Here is a 23,916-nt window from a genome sequence, read left to right as displayed (position 1 = left end):
AGACCAGACCTGGTCCTGACTGCAGGAACCAGACCGGCTGGAGGAGGACCAGGTCTCAGTGTGGTCCAGTCAGACCTGGTCCTGACTGCAGGAACCAGACCGACTGGAGGAGGACCAGGTCTCAGTGTGGTCCAGTCAGACCTGGTCCTGACTGCAGGAACCAGACCGGCTGGAGGAGGACCAGGTCTCAGTGTGGTCCAGAGTCCAGACCTGGTCCTGACTGCAGGAACCAGACCGGCTGGAGGAGGACCAGGTCTCAGTGCTGTCCAGTCAGACCTGGTCCTGACTGCAGGAACCAGACCGGCTGGAGGAGGACCAGGTCTCAGTGTGGTCCAGAGACCAGACCTGGTCCTGACTGCAGGAACCAGACCGACTGGAAGAGGACCAGGTCTCAGTGTGGTCCAGAGACCAGACCTGGTCCTGACTGCAGGAACCAGACCGGCTGGAGGAGGACCAGGTCTCAGTGTGGTCCAGTCAGACCTGGTCCTGACTGCAGGAACCAGACCGGCTGGAAGAGGACCAGGTCTCAGTGTGGTCCAGAGACCAGACCTGGTCCTGACTGCAGGAACCAGACCGGCTGGAGGAGGACCAGGTCTCAGTGTGGTCCAGTCAGACCTGGTCCTGACTGCAGGAACCAGACCGGCTGGAGGAGGACCAGGTCTCAGTGTGGTCCAGAGTCCAGACCTGGTCCTGACTGCAGGAACCAGACCGGCTGGAGGAGGACCAGGTCTCAGTGCTGTCCAGTCAGACCTGGTCCTGACTGCAGGAACCAGACCGGCTGGAGGAGGACCAGGTCTCAGTGTGGTCCAGAGACCAGACCTGGTCCTGACTGCAGGAACCAGACCGGCTGGAGGAGGACCAGGTCTCAGTGTGGTCCAGTCAGACCTGGTCCTGACTGCAGGAACCAGACCGGCTGGAGGAGGACCAGGTCTCAGTGTGGTCCAGTCAGACCTGGTCCTGACTGCAGGAACCAGACCGGCTGGAAGAGGACCAGGTCTCAGTGTGGTCCAGAGACCAGACCTGGTCCTGACTGCAGGAACCAGACCGACTGGAGGAGGACCAGGTCTCAGTGTGGTCCAGAGACCAGACCTGGTCCTGACTGCAGGAACCAGACCGGCTGGAGGAGGACCAGGTCTCAGTGTGGTCCAGTCAGACCTGGTCCTGACTGCAGGAACCAGACCGACTGGAGGAGGACCAGGTCTCAGTGTGGTCCAGTCAGACCTGGTCCTGACTGCAGGAACCAGACCGGCTGGAGGAGGACCAGGTCTCAGTGTGGTCCAGAGTCCAGACCTGGTCCTGACTGCAGGAACCAGACCGGCTGGAGGAGGACCAGGTCTCAGTGCTGTCCAGTCAGACCTGGTCCTGACTGCAGGAACCAGACCGGCTGGAGGAGGACCAGGTCTCAGTGTGGTCCAGAGACCAGACCTGGTCCTGACTGCAGGAACCAGACCGACTGGAAGAGGACCAGGTCTCAGTGTGGTCCAGAGACCAGACCTGGTCCTGACTGCAGGAACCAGACCGGCTGGAGGAGGACCAGGTCTCAGTGTGGTCCAGTCAGACCTGGTCCTGACTGCAGGAACCAGACCGGCTGGAAGAGGACCAGGTCTCAGTGTGGTCCAGAGACCAGACCTGGTCCTGACTGCAGGAACCAGACCGGCTGGAGGAGGACCAGGTCTCAGTGTGGTCCAGTCAGACCTGGTCCTGACTGCAGGAACCAGACCGGCTGGAGGAGGACCAGGTCTCAGTGTGGTCCAGAGTCCAGACCTGGTCCTGACTGCAGGAACCAGACCGGCTGGAGGAGGACCAGGTCTCAGTGCTGTCCAGTCAGACCTGGTCCTGACTGCAGGAACCAGACCGGCTGGAGGAGGACCAGGTCTCAGTGTGGTCCAGAGACCAGACCTGGTCCTGACTGCAGGAACCAGACCGACTGGAAGAGGACCAGGTCTCAGTGTGGTCCAGAGTCCAGACCTGGTCCTGACTGCAGGAACCAGACCGGCTGGAGGAGGACCAGGTCTCAGTGTGGTCCAGAGACCAGACCTGGTCCTGACTGCAGGAACCAGACCGGCTGGAGGAGGACCAGGTCTCAGTGTGGTCCAGAGACCAGACCTGGTCCTGACTGCAGGAACCAGACCGGCTGGAGGAGGACCAGGTCTCAGTGTGGTCCAGTCAGACCTGGTCCTGACTGCAGGAACCAGACCGGCTGGAGGAGGACCAGGTCTCAGTGTGGTCCAGAGACCAGACCTGGTCCTGACTGCAGGAACCAGACCGGCTGGAGGAGGACCAGGTCTCAGTGTGGTCCAGAGACCAGACCTGGTCCTGACTGCAGGAACCAGACCGGCTGGAGGAGGACCAGGTCTCAGTGTGGTCCAGAGACCAGACCTGGTCCTGACTGCAGGAACCAGACCGGCTGGAGGAGGACCAGGTCTCAGTGTGGTCCAGAGACCAGACCTGGTCCTGACTGCAGGAACCAGACCGACTGGAAGAGGACCAGGTCTCAGTGTGGTCCAGAGTCCAGACCTGGTCCTGACTGCAGGAACCAGACCGGCTGGAGGAGGACCAGGTCTCAGTGTGGTCCAGAGACCAGACCTGGTCCTGACTGCAGGAACCAGACCGGCTGGAGGAGGACCAGGTCTCAGTGTGGTCCAGTCAGACCTGGTCCTGACTGCAGGAACCAGACCGACTGGAGGAGGACCAGGTCTCAGTGTGGTCCAGAGACCAGACCTGGTCCTGACTGCAGGAACCAGACCGACTGGAGGAGGACCAGGTCTCAGTGTGGTCCAGAGACCAGACCTGGTCCTGACTGCAGGAACCAGACCGGCTGGAGGAGGACCAGGTCTCAGTGTGGTCCAGAGACCAGACCTGGTCCTGACTGCAGGAACCAGACCGGCTGGAGGAGGACCAGGTCTCAGTGTGGTCCAGAGACCAGACCTGGTCCTGACTGCAGGAACCAGACCGGCTGGAGGAGGACCAGGTCTCAGTGTGGTCCAGAGACCAGACCTGGTCCTGACTGCAGGAACCAGACCGGCTGGAGGAGGACCAGGTCTCAGTGTGGTCCAGTCAGACCTGGTCCTGACTGCAGGAACCAGACCGGCTGGAGGAGGACCAGGTCTCAGTGTGGTCCAGAGACCAGACCTGGTCCTGACTGCAGGAACCAGACCGGCTGGAGGAGGACCAGGTCTCAGTGTGGTCCAGAGACCAGACCTGGTCCTGACTGCAGGAACCAGACCGGCTGGAGGAGGACCAGGTCTCAGTGTGGTCCAGAGACCAGACCTGGTCCTGACTGCAGGAACCAGACCGGCTGGAGGAGGACCAGGTCTCAGTGTGGTCCAGTCAGACCTGGTCCTGACTGCAGGAACCAGACCGGCTGGAGGAGGACCAGGTCTCAGTGTGGTCCAGAGACCAGACCTGGTCCTGACTGCAGGAACCAGACCGGCTGGAGGAGGACCAGGTCTCAGTGTGGTCCAGAGACCAGACCTGGTCCTGACTGCAGGAACCAGACCGGCTGGAGGAGGACCAGGTCTCAGTGTGGTCCAGAGACCAGACCTGGTCCTGACTGCAGGAACCAGACCGGCTGGAGGAGGACCAGGTCTCAGTGTGGTCCAGAGACCAGACCTGGTCCTGACTGCAGGAACCAGACCGACTGGAAGAGGACCAGGTCTCAGTGTGGTCCAGAGTCCAGACCTGGTCCTGACTGCAGGAACCAGACCGGCTGGAGGAGGACCAGGTCTCAGTGTGGTCCAGAGACCAGACCTGGTCCTGACTGCAGGAACCAGACCGGCTGGAGGAGGACCAGGTCTCAGTGTGGTCCAGTCAGACCTGGTCCTGACTGCAGGAACCAGACCGACTGGAGGAGGACCAGGTCTCAGTGTGGTCCAGAGACCAGACCTGGTCCTGACTGCAGGAAACAGACCGGCTGGAGGAGGACCAGGTCTCAGTGTGGTCCAGAGACCAGACCTGGTCCTGACTGCAGGAACCAGACCGACTGGAGGAGGACCAGGTCTCAGTGTGGTCCAGTCAGACCTGGTCCTGACTGCAGGAACCAGACCGGCTGGAGGAGGACCAGGTCTCAGTGTGGTCCAGAGACCAGACCTGGTCCTGACTGCAGGAACCAGACCGGCTGGAGGAGGACCAGGTCTCAGTGTGGTCCAGAGACCAGACCTGGTCCTGACTGCAGGAACCAGACCGGCTGGAGGAGGACCAGGTCTCAGTGTGGTCCAGAAACCAGACCTGGTCCTGACTGCAGGAACCAGACCGGCTGGAGGAGGACCAGGTCTCAGTGTGGTCCAGTCAGACCTGGTCCTGACTGCAGGAACCAGACCGGCTGGAGGAGGACCAGGTCTCAGTGTGGTCCAGAGACCAGACCTGGTCCTGACTGCAGGAACCAGACCGGCTGGAGGAGGACCAGGTCTCAGTGTGGTCCAGAGACCAGACCTGGTCCTGACTGCAGGAAACAGACCGGCTGGAGGAGGACCAGGTCTCAGTGTGGTCCAGTCAGACCTGGTCCTGACTGCAGGAACCAGACCGGCTGGAGGAGGACCAGGTCTCAGTGTGGTCCAGAGACCAGACCTGGTCCTGACTGCAGGAACCAGACCGGCTGGAGGAGGACCAGGTCTCAGTGTGGTCCAGAGACCAGACCTGGTCCTGACTGCAGGAACCAGACCGGCTGGAGGAGGACCAGGTCTCAGTGTGGTCCAGAGACCAGACCTGGTCCTGACTGCAGGAACCAGACCGGCTGGAGGAGGACCAGGTCTCAGTGTGGTCCAGAGACCAGACCTGGTCCTGACTGCAGGAACCAGACCGGCTGGAGGAGGACCAGGTCTCAGTGTGGTCCAGTCAGACCTGGTCCTGACTGCAGGAACCAGACCGACTGGAGGAGGACCAGGTCTCAGTGTGGTCCAGAGACCAGACCTGGTCCTGACTGCAGGAACCAGACCGGCTGGAGGAGGACCAGGTCTCAGTGTGGTCCAGTCAGACCTGGTCCTGACTGCAGGAACCAGACCGACTGGAGGAGGACCAGGTCTCAGTGTGGTCCAGAGACCAGACCTGGTCCTGACTGCAGGAACCAGACCGACTGGAAGAGGACCAGGTCTCAGTGTGGTCCAGAGACCAGACCTGGTCCTGACTGCAGGAACCAGACCGGCTGGAGGAGGACCAGGTCTCAGTGTGGTCCAGTCAGACCTGGTCCTGACTGCAGGAACCAGACCGACTGGAGGAGGACCAGGTCTCAGTGTGGTCCAGTCAGACCTGGTCCTGACTGCAGGAACCAGACCGGCTGGAGGAGGACCAGGTCTCAGTGTGGTCCAGAGTCCAGACCTGGTCCTGACTGCAGGAACCAGACCGGCTGGAGGAGGACCAGGTCTCAGTGTGGTCCAGTCAGACCTGGTCCTGACTGCAGGAACCAGACCGGCTGGAGGAGGACCAGGTCTCAGTGTGGTCCAGTCAGACCTGGTCCTGGCTGCAGGAACCAGACCGGCTGGAGGAGGACCAGGTCTCAGTGTGGTCCAGAGACCAGACCTGGTCCTGACTGCAGGAACCAGACCGACTGGAGGAGGACCAGGTCTCAGTGTGGTCCAGTCAGACCTGGTCCTGACTGCAGGAACCAGACCGGCTGGAAGAGGACCAGGTCTCAGTGTGGTCCAGTCAGACCTGGTCCTGACTGCAGGAACCAGACCGACTGGAGGAGGACCAGGTCTCAGTGTGGTCCAGAGACCAGACCTGGTCCTGACTGCAGGAACCAGACCGGCTGGAGGAGGACCAGGTCTCAGTGTGGTCCAGTCAGACCTGGTCCTGACTGCAGGAACCAGACCGGCTGGAAGAGGACCAGGTCTCAGTGTGGTCCAGAGACCAGACCTGGTCCTGACTGCAGGAACCAGACCGGCTGGAGGAGGACCAGGTCTCAGTGTGGTCCAGTCAGACCTGGTCCTGACTGCAGGAACCAGACCGGCTGGAGGAGGACCAGGTCTCAGTGTGGTCCAGAGACCAGACCTGGTCCTGACTGCAGGAACCAGACCGGCTGGAGGAGGACCAGGTCTCAGTGTGGTCCAGAGACCAGACCTGGTCCTGACTGCAGGAACCAGACCGGCTGGAGGAGGACCAGGTCTCAGTGTGGTCCAGAGACCAGACCTGGTCCTGACTGCAGGAACCAGACCGGCTGGAGGAGGACCAGGTCTCAGTGTGGTCCAGAGACCAGACCTGGTCCTGACTGCAGGAACCAGACCGGCTGGAAGAGGACCAGGTCTCAGTGTGGTCCAGAGTCCAGACCTGGTCCTGACTGCAGGAACCAGACCGGCTGGAGGAGGACCAGGTCTCAGTGTGGTCCAAAGACCAGACCTGGTCCTGACTGCAGGAACCAGACCGGCTGGAGGAGGACCAGGTCTCAGTGTGGTCCAGAGTCCAGACCTGGTCCTGACTGCAGGAACCAGACCGGCTGGAGGAGGACCAGGTCTCAGTGTGGTCCAGAGACCAGACCTGGTCCTGACTGCAGGAACCAGACCGGCTGGAGGAGGACCAGGTCTCAGTGTGGTCCAGAGACCAGACCTGGTCCTGACTGCAGGAACCAGACCGGCTGGAGGAGGACCAGGTCTCAGTGCTGTCCAGTCAGACCTGGTCCTGACTGCAGGAACCAGACCGGCTGGAGGAGGACCAGGTCTCAGTGTGGTCCAGAGACCAGACCTGGTCCTGACTGCAGGAACCAGACCGACTGGAAGAGGACCAGGTCTCAGTGTGGTCCAGAGTCCAGACCTGGTCCTGACTGCAGGAACCAGACCGGCTGGAGGAGGACCAGGTCTCAGTGTGGTCCAGAGACCAGACCTGGTCCTGACTGCAGGAACCAGACCGACTGGAGGAGGACCAGGTCTCAGTGTGGTCCAGAGACCAGACCTGGTCCTGACTGCAGGAACCAGACCGGCTGGAGGAGGACCAGGTCTCAGTGTGGTCCAGTCAGACCTGGTCCTGACTGCAGGAACCAGACCGACTGGAGGAGGACCAGGTCTCAGTGTGGTCCAGTCAGACCTGGTCCTGACTGCAGGAACCAGACCGGCTGGAGGAGGACCAGGTCTCAGTGTGGTCCAGAGACCAGACCTGGTCCTGACTGCAGGAACCAGACCGGCTGGAGGAGGACCAGGTCTCAGTGTGGTCCAGAGACCAGACCTGGTCCTGACTGCAGGAACCAGACCGGCTGGAGGAGGACCAGGTCTCAGTGTGGTCCAGAGACCAGACCTGGTCCTGACTGCAGGAACCAGACCGGCTGGAGGAGGACCAGGTCTCAGTGTGGTCCAGAGACCAGACCTGGTCCTGACTGCAGGAACCAGACCGGCTGGAGGAGGACCAGGTCTCAGTGTGGTCCAGTCAGACCTGGTCCTGACTGCAGGAACCAGACCGGCTGGAGGAGGACCAGGTCTCAGTGTGGTCCAGAGTCCAGACCTGGTCCTGACTGCAGGAACCAGACCGGCTGGAGGAGGACCAGGTCTCAGTGTGGTCCAGAGACCAGACCTGGTCCTGACTGCAGGAACCAGACCGGCTGGAGGAGGACCAGGTCTCAGTGTGGTCCAGAGACCAGACCTGGTCCTGACTGCAGGAACCAGACCGGCTGGAGGAGGACCAGGTCTCAGTGTGGTCCAGAGACCAGACCTGGTCCTGACTGCAGGAACCAGACCGGCTGGAGGAGGACCAGGTCTCAGTGTGGTCCAGAGACCAGACCTGGTCCTGACTGCAGGAACCAGACCGGCTGGAGGAGGACCAGGTCTCAGTGTGGTCCAGTCAGACCTGGTCCTGACTGCAGGAACCAGACCGGCTGGAGGAGGACCAGGTCTCAGTGTGGTCCAGAGACCAGACCTGGTCCTGACTGCAGGAACCAGACCGGCTGGAGGAGGACCAGGTCTCAGTGTGGTCCAGTCAGACCTGGTCCTGACTGCAGGAACCAGACCGGCTGGAGGAGGACCAGGTCTCAGTGTGGTCCAGTCAGACCTGGTCCTGACTGCAGGAACCAGACCGGCTGGAGGAGGACCAGGTCTCAGTGTGGTCCAGAGACCAGACCTGGTCCTGACTGCAGGAACCAGACCGACTGGAGGAGGACCAGGTCTCAGTGTGGTCCAGTCAGACCTGGTCCTGACTGCAGGAACCAGACCGGCTGGAGGAGGACCAGGTCTCAGTGTGGTCCAGTCAGACCTGGTCCTGACTGCAGGAACCAGACCGGCTGGAGGAGGACCAGGTCTCAGTGTGGTCCAGTCAGACCTGGTCCTGACTGCAGGAACCAGACCGGCTGGAGGAGGACCAGGTCTCAGTGTGGTCCAGAGACCAGACCTGGTCCTGACTGCAGGAACCAGACCGGCTGGAGGAGGACCAGGTCTCAGTGTGGTCCAGTCAGACCTGGTCCTGACTGCAGGAACCAGACCGACTGGAGGAGGACCAGGTCTCAGTGTGGTCCAGAGTCCTGACCTGATCCTGACTGCAGGAACCAGACCGGCTGGAGGAGGACCAGGTCTCAGTGTGGTCCAGAGACCAGACCTGGTCCTGACTGCAGGAACCAGACCGGCTGGAGGAGGACCAGGTCTCAGTGTGGTCCAGAGACCAGACCTGGTCCTGACTGCAGGAACCAGACCGGCTGGAGGAGGACCAGGTCTCAGTGTGGTCCAGAGACCAGACCTGGTCCTGACTGCAGGAACCAGACCGGCTGGAGGAGGACCAGGTCTCAGTGTGGTCCAGAGACCAGACCTGGTCCTGACTGCAGGAACCAGACCGGCTGGAGGAGGACCAGGTCTCAGTGTGGTCCAGAGACCAGACCTGGTCCTGACTGCAGGAACCAGACCGGCTGGAGGAGGACCAGGTCTCAGTGTGGTCCAGTCAGACCTGGTCCTGACTGCAGGAACCAGACCGGCTGGAAGAGGACCAGGTCTCAGTGTGGTCCAGAGACCAGACCTGGTCCTGACTGCAGGAACCAGACCGGCTGGAGGAGGACCAGGTCTCAGTGTGGTCCAGAGACCAGACCTGGTCCTGACTGCAGGAACCAGACCGGCTGGAGGAGGACCAGGTCTCAGTGTGGTCCAGAGACCAGACCTGGTCCTGACTGCAGGAACCAGACCGGCTGGAGGAGGACCAGGTCTCAGTGTGGTCCAAAGACCAGACCTGGTCCTGACTGCAGGAACCAGACCGGCTGGAGGAGGACCAGGTCTCAGTGTGGTCCAGAGTCCAGACCTGGTCCTGACTGCAGGAACCAGACCGGCTGGAGGAGGACCAGGTCTCAGTGTGGTCCAGAGACCAGACCTGGTCCTGACTGCAGGAACCAGACCGGCTGGAGGAGGACCAGGTCTCAGTGTGGTCCAGAGACCAGACCTGGTCCTGACTGCAGGAACCAGACCGGCTGGAGGAGGACCAGGTCTCAGTGTGGTCCAGAGTCCAGACCTGATCCTGACTGCAGGAACCAGACCGGCTGGAGGAGGACCAGGTCTCAGTGTGGTCCAGAGTCCAGACCTGGTCCTGACTGCAGGAACCAGACCGGCTGGAGGAGGACCAGGTCTCAGTGTGGTCCAGAGACCAGACCTGGTCCTGACTGCAGGAACCAGACCGACTGGAAGAGGACCAGGTCTCAGTGTGGTCCAGAGTCCAGACCTGGTCCTGACTGCAGGAACCAGACCGGCTGGAGGAGGACCAGGTCTCAGTGTGGTCCAGAGACCAGACCTGGTCCTGACTGCAGGAACCAGACCGGCTGGAGGAGGACCAGGTCTCAGTGTGGTCCAGAGACCAGACCTGGTCCTGACTGCAGGAACCAGACCGGCTGGAGGAGGACCAGGTCTCAGTGTGGTCCAGAGACCAGACCTGGTCCTGACTGCAGGAACCAGACCGGCTGGAGGAGGACCAGGTCTCAGTGTGGTCCAGTCAGACCTGGTCCTGACTGCAGGAACCAGACCGGCTGGAGGAGGACCAGGTCTCAGTGTGGTCCAGTCAGACCTGGTCCTGACTGCAGGAACCAGACCGGCTGGAGGAGGACCAGGTCTCAGTGTGGTCCAGAGACCAGACCTGGTCCTGACTGCAGGAACCAGACCGGCTGGAGGAGGACCAGGTCTCAGTGTGGTCCAGAGACCAGACCTGGTCCTGACTGCAGGAACCAGACCGGCTGGAGGAGGACCAGGTCTCAGTGTGGTCCAGAGTCCAGACCTGGTCCTGACTGCAGGAACCAGACCGGCTGGAGGAGGACCAGGTCTCAGTGTGGTCCAGAGTCCAGACCTAGTCCAGACCTGGTCCTGATTTGTTGGTGGAACATGAAAGCGAATCACTTCTTACTCGACTGAGTCGTGTTGCAGAAGATGGGAAATATCTTCTTGGACAGAGTCTCTAGTCCCTTAAAATCATCCACGAAGAAAACCTTGGATTCGTCTCCTCCGGCCATGGTCATGAGCTCCTGTGGGACGGCGTCCTTCACCCCAATGCTGAAGACACTGATCTGGTTTTTCCTCAGAGCATCGGAAGAGTCCTTCAGCTTCAGCGGGTCGGTGGCGGCTCCGTCTGTGATCACCATGAGGATCTGAGGCACCCTGCGTGTCCTCCGGCCGCCATGTTCATCATTAAAGAACTGTAAGGAGTACTCCAGAGCTGCGCCTGTGTAGGTGTTTTCATCTGGTTTCACCAAAGAGTTTATCGCCTGACGAACCTGCTCTCTGGATTCATAGTCACTGAGTTTAAATATGGAGACCGGTTCGTCTGAGTAGAGAATGACCCCGAAGCGAGTCAGCTCCCGGCCCACCGTGGTAAGGTTCACCATGGAGTCCATGAACACCTGCATGCTGGCAAACTGATCCGAACTGATGCTTCTGGATCCATCCACCAGGAAGATGATGTCAGCTTTTTCTGTCTTCTTACACTCTGGAGAAGAAAGGAGAAGAAGAACACAGCTTGTTTACTAAACATTTACAGTTTCAGAAGAATGCTGCTCCTTCCTGAAGCTCTGAAAGCTGCCTTCGCATCAGGCCACGTGGCTCATGTAGCCTCCATGGTTCCAAACAGCTCAGCGCCGTCAGTCCAGCTGAACGGGTTCTGCATCAGTTTTCCTCAGTATTTCCCAGTATTGATCACGAAGCTGTCTATTTAATGCATTAAAGCTTTATTTTCAGAGATGAAATTAATCAGTTTTACACTGTAGACAGAAACGAGACGGTAAACACACCAATAAATACATTTACAGCTTGTATTTAGTGATAAAACAAATTATTTAAAGCAACAAGGTAAAACATGGAGGTACATCCTCCATTTTAAAACGGATTCTCTCTGCGCGCTAGCATGTGAACGCTACACCTCGTCCCGCTACATGTACCGGAGGATTACCTGAGCTCACCTTCACATCTATATGAGACAACAAATCCTGATATTACTGTCAGTTCCAGGATTGACTGTCTGCAAATAGTCCAGCAGTAGAAACCAGTCAGTCTGTCTGGTCTCACTTACCTATAATCTATTCTAATTAATGACTTTGGAATAATTTTCTAGTTAATCATATTAACTACAGAAAACAGCATTATTATAACACTATAAAATTCATATTTCACTTTTCATTGTGTAAATTGAATAAATACAGGTGCAACCCTGTTTTTTGTTGTTTTAGACAAAGTACTATTGTAAAATATTAAAAATATTGAATTCACGTCAAATATTTCTGGTTAAGAACATTAAATGAGTTTATCACATCTTAAAAAACACAACTTTTAACCAAACAGAAAACAAACATTTTTATTCAGTATAACTTTATGCTACGGTCTCACAGAGGTGGACAATGTGTGCAGACTGGATGAGAAGGTAACCACGGCAACGTGGAGCTGCTGGGAGGAACTTGGAAGCTTTCTGAGGATGTGACTAGACATACTGGAGCAGCAAAAATTCATCTTCATCTTCTGCCGCTTATCCGGGGTCGGGTCGCGGGGGCAGCAGCCTAAGCAGGGAAGCCCAGACTTCCCTCTCCTCAGCCACATTTGCCAACTCTGTGGGGGGGATCCCGAGGCGTTCCCAGGCCAGCCGAGAGATATAATCCCTCCAGCGTGTCCTGGGTCTTCCCCGGGGTCTCCTCCCAGAGGGACGTGCCTGGAACACCTCACCAGGGAGGTCCAGGAGGCATCCTGACCAGATGCCCGAGACACCTCAACTGGTTCCTCTCGATGCGGAGGAGCAGCGGCTCTACTCTGATCTCCTCCCGGATGACTGAGCTCCTCACCCTATCTCTAAGGGAGAGCCCGGCCACCCTGCGGAGGAAACTCATTTCAGCCGCCTGTATACGAGATCTCCTTCTTTCGGTCACGACCCACAGCTCATGACCATAGGTGAGGGTAGGAATGTAGATCGACTGGTAAATCGAGAGCTTCGCCTTCTGGCTCAGCTCCTTCTTCACCACGACAGACCGGCGCAGAGTCCGCATTACTGCAGACGCCGCACCGATCCGTCTGTCGATCTCACGCTCCATCCTTCCCTCACTCATGAACAAGACCCCGAGATATTTAAACTCCTCCACTTGAGGCAGGACCTGACTCCCGACCCGGAGAGGACAATCCACCCTATTCCAGCTTAGGATCATGGTCTCAGATCTGGAGGTGCTGATTCTCATCCCAGCTGCTTCACACTCGGCCGCGAATCACTCAAGTGAGAGCTGGAGATCACGACCAGATGAAGCCAACAGGACCACGTCATCTGCAAAAAGCAGGGACCCAATCCTGAGGCCACCAAGCCGGATCCCCTCAACACCTCGGCTGCTCCTAGAAATTCTGTCCATATAAGTTATGAACAGAATCGGTGATAAAGAGCAGCCTTGGCGGAGTCCAACCCTCACCGGAAACGAATCCGACTTACTACCGGCAATGCGGACCAAGCTCTGACACCTGTCGTACAGGGACCGGACAGCTCGTACAAGGGGGTCCGGTACCCCATACTCCCGGAGTACCCCCCACAGGAGCCCCCCGGGGGACACGGTCGAACGCCTTTTCCAGGTCCACAAAGCACATGTAGACTGGTTGGGCAAACTCCCATGCCCCCTCCAGGACCCCAGAGAGGGTATAGAGCTGGTCCACTGTTCCACGACCAGGACGAAAACCACACTGCTCCTCCTCATTCCGAGATTCGACTATCCGGCGGACCATCCTCTCCAGGACCCCTGAATAGACCTTACCAGGGAGGCTGAGGAGTGTGATTCCCCTGTAATTGGAACACACCCTCCGGTCCCCCTTCTTAAAAAGGGGGACCACCACCCCAGTCTGCCAGTCCAGCGGTACTGTCCCCGATGTCCACGCGATGCTGCAGAGGCGTGTCAGCCAGGACAGCCCCACAGCATCCAGAGCCTTAAGGAACTCCGGGCGGATCTCATCCACCCCCGGGGCCTTGTGGCCAAGGAGCTTTTTGACCACCTCAGCGACTTCAGCCCCAGAGATAGGAGAGTCCACCCCTGAGTCCACCAGCTCTGCTCCCTCATGGGAAGACGTGTTGGTAGGATTGAGGAGGTCTTTGAAGTATTCCCTCCACCGACCCACAACGTCCCGAGTTGAGGTCAGCAGCTCCCCACCTCCACTGTACACAGTATTGATGGAGCACTGCTTCCCCCTCCTGAGCCGCCGGATGGTGGACCAGAATCTCCTCGAAGCCGTCCGGAAGTCTTTCTCCATGGCCTCGCCGAACTCCTCCCATGCCCGAGTTTTTGCCTCGGCAACAGCCGAAGCCGCATGCCGCTTAGCCCGTCGGTACCCATCAGCTGCCTCCAGAGTCCCACAGGCCAAGAAGGCCCGATAGGACTCCTTCTTCAGCTTGACGGCATCCCTCACTGCTGGTGTCCACCAACGAGTCCTGGGATTACCGCCACGACAGGCACCAACAACCTTACAGCCACAGCTCCGGCCGGCCGCCTCAGCAATAGAGGCACGGAACACAGCCCATTCGGACTCAATGTCCCCCGCCTCACTCGGGACATGGTTGAAGCTCTGCTGAAGGTGGGAGTTGAAGCTCGCTCTGACAGGGGACTCAGCCAGACGTTCCCAGCAGACCCTCACAACACGTTTGGGCCTGCCAGCTCTGACCGGCTTCCTCCCCCACCATCTGAGCCAACTCACCACCAGGTGGTGATCAGTTGAAGCTCCGCTCCCCTCTTCACCAGAGTGTCCAAGGCATGTGGCCGCAGGTCCGACGATACGACTACAAAGTCGATCATTGAACTGCGGCCCAGGGAATCCTGATGCCAGGTGTACATATGGACACTCTTATGCTGGAACATGGTGTTCGTTATAGACAATCCATGACGAGCACAGAAGTCCAATAACAAAACACCGTTTGGGTTCGGGGGGGGGGTGGCACAGACAACAGTCAGGACCCGTCCCCCCACCCGGAGGCGGAGGGAAACTACCCTTTCATCCACCGGGGTAAACCCCAACGTGCAGGCACCAAGCTGGGGGCTGATGAGAATGCCCACACCTGCTCGGCGCCTCCCACCATGAGCAACTCCAGAGTGGAAGAAGGTCCAGCCCCTCTCGAGGGTTCTGGTTCCAGAGCCCAAGCCATGCGTCGAGGTGAGTCCAACTATATCTAGTCGGAACCTCTCAACCTCGCGCACAAGCTCAGGCTCCTTCCCCACCAGAGAGGTGACGTTCCACGTCCCTAGAGCCAGCTTCTGCAGCCGGGGATCGGACCGCCAGGGTCCCCGCCTCTTGCTGCCGCCCAGCTCACACTGCACCTGACCCCTACGGCTCCTCCCGCAGATGGTGAGCCCACGGGAGGTGGGGCCCATGTAACCCTTTCGGGATGAGCCCGTCCAGGCCCCATGGGTAAAGACCCAGCCACCAGACACTTTCTCTCGTACCCCACCTCCAGACCAGACTCCAGAGGAGGGTCCTGGTAACCCGCATCCAGGAGAGGGAACATTCATGCCAAGGTTTGTGGTTATCATAGGGGGAGCAGCAACATGTTTTTATGTTACAAGTTGATCCACAAGATGGAAAAGACTGTGGAAAACTACAGCAGCTCATCTGGCAGAGGAATCCCGAAGGTTTACCAGGCTCTGATGTCAGCTGGAAAACAATAAATACACATTTATACTTTCAAATATTTATCATTTAACCCATAACATGCAAATTTATCCGGCAGGACAAGCCTGTCTCTGCATTAATGCTGTTCTTACTGAGGCTTTGTCTCTTTAAGATGTAAAACTCCAAATGAACGTCATTAGTCTCAGAAGAAAAGTTAAATATCTGGCACATATAATAATGCCTAGTTTACAAGCAGGAATTAAAACCAGGTGAAGTAATTCAGTCATCACCAAAGGATAAATCTAAAATCCAACAAAAATCTTTACATGAGAACAAACAACAGATACTAACTGCAATTACTTAGTGATAAATCCAGGTTTATCACTAGCTCCTAGTCTGGCTCCTGTTGGCTAACCACAGTTTTAACTTCCACTACCTGGTTAATTACACAACTAGTTAACTAAAACCGGACCAATTAAATCACACAGTTGATTTAATTTGTTTCTGAATATTCAACTAATGACTCACAACGCCAAAACGCCACTTACCTGAGAAAATTCCAAAACAACAAAAATGAACGTCGTTGTGGTGGAACTGTTGGTGTCTGAAACTATAGGCAGCTCCATGAACCATGTGACTTCTGCATTCCACCCTTCTAGAGAAGTCCACAGGAATATCGCCGCTCTCACTGAAGCTCTCTGACATCAGTCCACTAGACTTCATCCACCCAGACATCTGGGTGGGTCAGGTTCTAGTGGTCTGGGTTTATCAGGTTCTAGTGGTCTGGGTTTATCAGGTTCTAGTGGTCTGGGTGGGTCAGGTTCTAGTGGTCTGGGTGGGTCAGGTTCTAGTGGTCTGGGTTTATCAGGTTCTAGTGGTCTGGGTGGGTCAGGTTCTAGTGGTCTGGGTCTATCAGGTTCTAGTGGTCTGGGTGGGTCCGGTTCTAGTGGTCTGGGTTTATCAGGTTCTAGTGGTCTGGGTCTATCAGGTTCTAGTGGTCTGGGTGGGTCAGGTTCTAGTGGTCTGGGTTTATCAGGTTCTAGTGGTCTGGGTGGGTCAGGTTCTAGTGGTCTGGGTGGGTCAGGTTTTAGTGGTCTGGGTTTATCAGGTTCTAGTGGTCTGGGTGGGTCAGGTTCTAGTGGTCTGGGTTTATCAGGTTCTAGTGGTCTGGGTGGGTCAGGTTCTAGTGGTCTGGGTGGGTCAGGTTTTAGTGGTCTGGGTTTATCAGGTTCTAGTGGTCTGGGTGAGTCAGGTTCTAGTGGTCTGGGTGGGCCGGGTTCTAGTGGTCTGGGTGGGTCAGGTTCTAGTGGTCTGGGTGGGTCAGGTTCTAGTGGTCTGGGTTTATCAGGTTCTAGTGGTCTGGGTGGGTCGGGTTCTAGTGGTCTGGGTGGGTCAGGTTCTAGTGGTCTGGGTTTATCAGGTTCTAGTGGTCTGGGTGGGTCAGGTTCTAGTGGTCTGGGTTTATCAGGTTCTAGTGGTCTGGGTGGGTCAGGTTCTAGTGGTCTGGGTTTATCAGGTTCTAGTGGTCTGGGTGGGTCAGGTTCTAGTGGTCTGGGTTTATCAGGTTCTAGTGGTCTGGGTGGGTCAGGTTCTAGTGGTCTGGGTGGGTCAGGTTTTAGTGGTCTGGGTTTATCAGGTTCTAGTGGTCTGGGTGGGTCGGGTTCTAGTGGTCTGGGTTTATCAGGTTCTAGTGGTCTGGGTGGGTCCGGTTCTAGTGGTCTGGGTGGGTCAGGTTCTAGTGGTCTGGGTCTATCAGGTTCTAGTGGTCTGGGTGGGTCAGGTTCTAGTGGTCTGGGTTTATCAGGTTCTAGTGGTCTGGGTGGGTCGGGTTCTAGTGGTCTGGGTGGGTCAGGTTCTAGTGGTCTGGGTTTATCAGGTTCTAGTGGTCTGGGTGAGTCAGGTTCTAGTGGTCTGGGTGGGTCGGGTTCTAGTGGTCTGGGTGGGTCAGGTTCTAGTGGTCTGGGTGGGTCGGGTTCTAGTGGTCTGGGTGGGTCAGGTTTTAGTGGTCTGGGTGGGTCAGGTTCTAGTTGGCTGGGTTTATCAGGTTCTAGTGGTCTGGGTGGGTCAGGTTCTAGTGGTCTGGGTTTATCAGGTTCTAGTGGTCTGGGTGGGTCAGGTTCTAGTGGTCTGGGTTTATCAGGTTCTAGTGGTCTGGGTGGGTCAGGTTCTAGTGGTCTGGGTGGGTCAGGTTTTAGTGGTCTGGGTTTATCAGGTTCTAGTGGTCTGGGTGGGTCAGGTTCTAGTGGTCTGGGTGGGTCAGGTTCTAGTAGTCTGGGTGGGTCGGGTTCTAGTGGTCTGGGTGTGTCGGGTTCTAGTGGTCTGGGTGGGTCAGGTTCTAGTGGTCTGGGTTTATCAGGTTCTAGTGGTCTGGGTGGGTCAGGTTCTAGTGGTCTGGGTGGGTCAGGTTCTAGTGGTCTGGGTGTGTCGGGTTCTAGTGGTCTGGGTTTATCAGGTTCTAGTGGTCTGGGTCTATCAGGTTCTAGTGGTCTGGGTGGGTCAGGTTCTAGTGGTCTGGGTTTATCAGGTTCTAGTGGTCTGGGTGGGTCAGGTTCTAGTGGTCTGGGTGGGTCAGGTTTTAGTGGTCTGGGTTTATCAGGTTCTAGTGGTCTGGGTGGGTCAGGTTCTAGTGGTCTGGGTTTATCAGGTTCTAGTGGTCTGGGTGGGTCAGGTTCTAGTGGTCTGGGTGGGTCAGGTTTTAGTGGTCTGGGTTTATCAGGTTCTAGTGGTCTGGGTGAGTCAGGTTCTAGTGGTCTGGGTGGGCCGGGTTCTAGTGGTCTGGGTGGGTCGGGTTCTAGTGGTCTGGGTGGGTCGGGTTCTAGTGGTCTGGGTGGGTCAGGTTCTAGTGGTCTGGGTGGGTCAGGTTCTAGTGGTCTGGGTTTATCAGGTTCTAGTGGTCTGGGTGGGTCGGGTTCTAGTGGTCTGGGTGGGTCAGGTTCTAGTGGTCTGGGTTTATCAGGTTCTAGTGGTCTGGGTGGGTCAGGTTCTAGTGGTCTGGGTTTATCAGGTTCTAGTGGTCTGGGTGGGTCAGGTTCTAGTGGTCTGGGTTTATCAGGTTCTAGTGGTCTGGGTGGGTCAGGTTCTAGTGGTCTGGGTTTATCAGGTTCTAGTGGTCTGGGTGGGTCAGGTTCTAGTGGTCTGGGTGGGTCAGGTTTTAGTGGTCTGGGTTTATCAGGTTCTAGTGGTCTGGGTGGGTCGGGTTCTAGTGGTCTGGGTTTATCAGGTTCTAGTGGTCTGGGTGGGTCCGGTTCTAGTGGTCTGGGTGGGTCAGGTTCTAGTGGTCTGGGTCTATCAGGTTCTAGTGGTCTGGGTGGGTCAGGTTCTAGTGGTCTGGGTTTATCAGGTTCTAGTGGTCTGGGTGGGTCGGGTTCTAGTGGTCTGGGTGGGTCAGGTTCTAGTGGTCTGGGTTTATCAGGTTCTAGTGGTCTGGGTGAGTCAGGTTCTAGTGGTCTGGGTGGGTCAGGTTCTAGTGGTCTGGGTGGGTCAGGTTCTAGTGGTCTGGGTGGGTCGGGTTCTAGTGGTCTGGGTGGGTCAGGTTTTAGTGGTCTGGGTGGGTCAGGTTCTAGTTGGCTGGGTTTATCAGGTTCTAGTGGTCTGGGTGGGTCAGGTTCTAGTGGTCTGGGTTTATCAGGTTCTAGTGGTCTGGGTGGGTCAGGTTCTAGTGGTCTGGGTTTATCAGGTTCTAGTGGTCTGGGTGGGTCAGGTTCTAGTGGTCTGGGTGGGTCAGGTTTTAGTGGTCTGGGTTTATCAGGTTCTAGTGGTCTGGGTGGGTCAGGTTCTAGTGGTCTGGGTGGGTCAGGTTCTAGTAGTCTGGGTGGGTCGGGTTCTAGCGGTCTGGGTGGGTCGGGTTCTAGTGGTCTGGGTGGGTCGGGTTCTAGTGGTCTGGGTGGGTCGGGTTCTAGTGGTCTGGGTGTGTCGGGTTCTAGTGGTCTGGGTGGGTCAGGTTCTAGTGGTCTGGGTTTATCAGGTTCTAGTGGTCTGGGTGGGTCAGGTTCTAGTGGTCTGGGTGGGTCAGGTTCTAGTGGTCTGGGTGTGTCGGGTTCTAGTGGTCTGGGTGTGTCGGGTTCTAGTGGTCTGGGTGGGTCAGGTTCTAGTGGTCTGGGTTTATCAGGTTCTAGTGGTCTGGGTGGGTCAGGTTCTAGTGGTCTGGGTGGGTCAGGTTCTAGTGGTCTGGGTGTGTCGGGTTCTAGTGGTCTGGGTGTGTCGGGTTCTAGTGGTCTGGGTGGGTCAGGTTCTAGTGGTCTGGGTGGGTCAGGTTCTAGTGGTCTGGGTGTGTCGGGTTCTAGTGGTCTGGGTGTGTCGGGTTCTAGTGGTCTGGGTGGGTCAGGTTCTAGTGGTCTGGGTGGGTCAGGTTCTAGTGGTCTGGGTGGGTCAGGTTCATGTATGTTTTGGTTGTGTTTACTGACGATGCCATGCACTGAATGTTATGTAGTGCACTTCCTGTATTTGGCCCGCTTGAAACAGACCAAGACCTAAGGCCACGTCCCCATCGCTTTATCGGACCGAATCCGAGTTCGTTTGCTCAGAAAGTCGCTTCGTTTGGGGATATGTGAACACTCCAAACAACTTCTGATTCAGACCAAAGAAGCGAATCAACCCGCCTACAAACGCAGGTATCTGTCCGTTTCAAGCGGACCAAATACAGGAAGCGGACTACAAAACAAGTCCCTTCCTGCATGTGGCGTAGCATTGCATTGTGGGTAAATCCATAGCAATGGCATTAAGGGTCCTCTGCCTCGTCTGGTGTTCATACTGCGTCCATTGTTGCAGTGGATTTCTGCAGGATACTTGCATAAGACACAATAAAAACCCAAAACAGCCATAGTTTGGTCTCCATGTTTAACTGGCAGGTGGAGGAAACAGAGTTTTCTTCTTCACGCCGGTCTGGTCCTCTCTTCTGCTAAATACTAGTGCAGCGCCACCTCTGGTGGGAATGGGGAGATATTATGCTAATGGTTTGGCTGGTTTCACCAAAGGTCAGCGTGAACACGGTCTCGGTCACCATGGATACAACCCCCTACAGCTGGACCCAGTCCCCAACCGAACCGAGTCCCAAATTGAACCGAGTCCCAAATCGGACCAAGTCCCCAATCTGACCAAGTCACCAATCGAACCAAGCCTAGCGGACTGCCTTGATGTTAGTTTTTAGGCAGACCGGGTCCACTTCTTTGATCCAAATCAGAATTTGTTTACACGTTCACACAATCCCCACAAACTGACGGACCAGGATTTGGGTCAAAAATGCTGCGGGAAATCTGTCCCAACGTGTCTCCAGTAAGTGCTGCTCTGGACTTACCTCTTTGAGGATCGCAGAGCTTCAAGGCCAGATTCCTGTCGACTTCCTGCAGGGCACTGAAGTCTTCCTGGTTAAAGGTTTGCTCTAGTGAACCACTGATCTGCACCAGCTGGTTGATGTTGGCCTCCATCACTCCAATTGAGTAGATCACTACTCCCATTGCCCTCAGTGCTTCAGCAGGGCCCCTGACCTCATCTTTAGCCCGACTGGCTGTTATTAACACCAGTACCTGCCTCACAGCTGGACGTCCTCCATTGGAGGATTCAAAATACTTTGAGACTTGGGTGATGGCTTTCCCAGGGTAGCTGTCCTCATTCATCTGCTCCATGCCATCGATGGCTTTCATCATGTCCTCTTTGGTGCGGTACTCTTTGAGGTCAAACTGTAATTTCTGATCGGTGCTGAACTGCATGACGCCAACTTGCATCTCAGTTTGCCCAATGGAGGACTTGCTGATGACAGATTTCATGAAAACTTTCATTTTTATGAAGTCTTCCTCAGAGATGCCCTCAGAGCTCTCAACGAGGAAGAATATGTCGCTCTGTACATCTTTGCAAACTGTGGATACAGGACATAAAAAGTTTAGCTGGATAGCCAATAGCATGATTATTGATCCTATTTCTGACCAAATCTATAACTTAGAGAGCCAAGGTAAAAGTGCAACTTCCAAAATCATGGACATAAAATAACCTAACATCACTTTAATCAAATGCAAATATGAAGCTTCAACACTTTGACTAAATCTGTGTCATGGTATTACAGAGTGCACCATCATTGCACTTAAAGAGCTATTGCTTTAAATGAATGACTAAAACAGCAGTAGCATACAATGACATCAAACCATCACAAGCATAATTATCATAGGTTTTCTTTTGTAAAACATATTTCACAAATGTCAGTCTTATTTTGAATTATTTGATTTCCTACACTACACAACGTGTAGAATCACATGAACGCTCCTTAGTATGGCTGGAAGTCATAAATTCCCTGCAGCAATTCGATTCAGAACTTCTAATCTGAGAGCCTGTGGTTTTAGCATTAGCTGCTAATCTGAGAGCCTGTGGTTTTAGCATTAACTGCTAATCTGAGAGCCTGTGGTTTTAGCATTAGCTGCTAATCTGAGAGCCTGTGGTTTTAGCATTAGCTGCTAATCTGAGAGCCTGTGGTTTTAGCATTAACTGCTAATCTGAGAGCCTGTGGTTTTAGCATTAGCTGCTAATCTGAGAGCCTGTGGTTTTAGCATTAGCTGCTAATCTGAGAGGCTGTGGTTTTAGCATTAACTGCTAATCTGAGAGCCTGTGGTTTTAGCATTAACTGCTAATCTGAGAGCCTGTGGTTTTAGCATTAGCTGCTAATCTGAGAGCCTGTGGTTTTAGCATTAGCTGCTAATCTGAGAGCCTGTGGTTTTAGCATTAACTGCTAATCTGAGAGCCTGTGGTTTTAGCATTAGCTGCTAATCTGAGAGCCTGTGGTTTTAGCATTAGCTGCTAATCTGAGAGCCTGTGGTTTTAGCATTAACTGCTAATCTGAGAGCCTGTGGTTTTAGCATTAGCTGCTAATCTGAGAGCCTGTGGTTTTAGCATTAGCTGCTAATCTGAGAGCCTGTGGTCTTAGCATTAGCTGCTAATGTGAGGAGCTTTGGTCTTAGCGTTGTTTTCTTTGTTTGGTTTTTTTGTTTGTTTTTATTGAAAACACATTAAAAGAATAAAACTAATTCAATGGTGTGTGTGTGTGTGTGTGTCCGTGTGTGTGTGCTATGGGCGGAGTTTGGCTCAAAAAATTGCAACAGGGAAAGGAAGAAGAACATGGAATAAATCCAAACAATTTGTAATATGTTTCCTTTACGTTAACAGCATTGTGACCCATAATTAAGAACATAAACTGGGACTCAGTGTTCACCATTATGTGGACAACGACCTTATCATAGTAGGTTGGTCTGTGACGAGTAAAAAAAGTTTGACATTACAGGAGTTTGTTAAAGGTCACAAAGTTGAGCTTCTGCTGGATAAAACATTTTAGGATGGATGTAGAAATCTATCATTTAAATTAAACTTCAGGAGAAAATAAAACAACGCACAAGGTTTTTTTCTCTGTCAAACATGGTGGTGGTAGTATCATAGCTTGGGCGACATCATCATTCACAGAACACAGATATCAGATCTATACCATGTAAAGTTAGGAAAACTTAAGACTTTTTCTTTGAACTGAATTTAAACAAAGCTGGTAAAGTTTCACAAAAAGTGGTCCTACCACCGAGCGGTCAGAGTTCATAGACCTCTGAGAAACATTGCATCAATAATATTTTAATCAAAAACAACCATAGGACCAACGTCCATAAGAAATATTTATAAGTATTACAACCAGACCAACAAAGGACAAACTATCCGCCAATTATAATTTCCCCTCTGTGGAGGGAATACAGAAACTCAGGGACAGACACCAAATCTGTCTGGGGAAGTTGTCTTTGATTAAAACATTCAGTGTCATTATGGGCGTATATCGCAAAAGTAGATTAGAAACACTTTTTCCACATTTACATAGGTGGTCACATGACCAGATTTTTTCAGGTAAAGATGGCGCAGTGTCCATGGACGGAGGAGGAAAGGACATCTTTTTATAAATATTTAAAGAGAAAATGAAACCTTCAGCCTTGGTAGCAAACAACATCGAAAAATGCAGACTTTTCTAAAGAAATGAAGGAGAACAACTAGCGATGGAGAATTCTCCACAGCTATTGGAAAACCCTGAAACAACCTGGTTACCTGGCAAAAATCACAACTAGCAGAATTAGAATCCCAGTTGTACTTTGTTGCAGTTTTAGGAATATCACTTTTCTTTTTTAAAAACTCGTTCTTGAAAAGCTATAACGACCATGCAGCTCATGTCCAATAAACTAAGGACGATGAAACATGTCGATGCATCGATATTCCAGTTTTACTTTGGTTCATGATACGAGGTAAAAGTTTTCTCACCTGCCGTAGCACAGATTTCTGTAAAGATACCATCAGTGATGGATTTCAAGGCATCAAAGTTACCGACATGGAACATCCTCTTGGAATCACCAGCAATCTCATGCAGTTGAGTTCCGTTGTAATTCTCCACTCCGATGGCGAAGATGGTGACGCCCTGCAGCCTCAGGGCTTCTGCCGGACCTTTGACTTGATCTGCAGACTCTCCATCGGTGATCACAACCAGGTACTTTGGGACTTGACGAGTTGCTGCTTTCCTCCACAAAGGCTGCATGAATGACAATGCCTTCCCAGTATTTGTCCCTCCTCCTGCATGACTAATTTTCAACACAGCCTTTTCCATTTCTTTAGCAGTTGAGTGCTGTGTCAGGTCAAATTGTAGAGTAGCTGAATCACTGTATTTTACAAGTCCTATGCGAACATGATGCGGCCCAATACGGAAGATATGAAGAAACTCCAAGACAAACTTCTTCATGTCATAGAAATCCAGGTTACTGATGCTTCCCGAGTCATCTATGAGGAAGTAGATGTCTGCTTCATCTTTTTGTACACATGCTGAAGAGGAAAAACACCACTTTGTTAGACATTTAAAGAAAATTAAGGTTAAAAAGGAAAACTTAAACACTAAAATGTAGGTACGTAGATTATTTTTGTCCTTTTAAGAACCAAGACT

At 54.5% G+C, this 23,916-nt stretch overlaps 1 protein-coding gene across 1 annotated transcript in view; it reads right to left on the bottom strand.

The window, feature by feature from the left end:
* Window positions 1-23,916, bottom strand: part of LOC306755770 (collagen alpha-6(VI) chain-like) — a 98,230-nt gene that overhangs the window by 62,040 nt on the left and 12,274 nt on the right. Inside the window, exons 6-8 of the mRNA XM_079240281.1 lie at window positions 23,247-23,798; window positions 20,275-20,832; window positions 10,279-10,857 (exon numbers count right to left, since the gene is read on the bottom strand). Coding sequence (XP_079096407.1) covers window positions 10,279-10,857; window positions 20,275-20,832; window positions 23,247-23,798 — 1,689 coding nt within the window. The remainder of the gene's footprint in view (window positions 1-10,278; window positions 10,858-20,274; window positions 20,833-23,246; window positions 23,799-23,916) is intronic.

Source organism: Telmatherina bonti (genome assembly GCF_933228915.1).
Source record: "Telmatherina bonti genome assembly, chromosome: 5".
Taxonomy (NCBI): Eukaryota; Metazoa; Chordata; class Actinopteri; order Atheriniformes; family Telmatherinidae; genus Telmatherina; species Telmatherina bonti.
The sequence above is the reverse complement of the archived record's forward strand: the minus strand, read 5'-3'. Positions and strand labels throughout refer to the sequence as shown.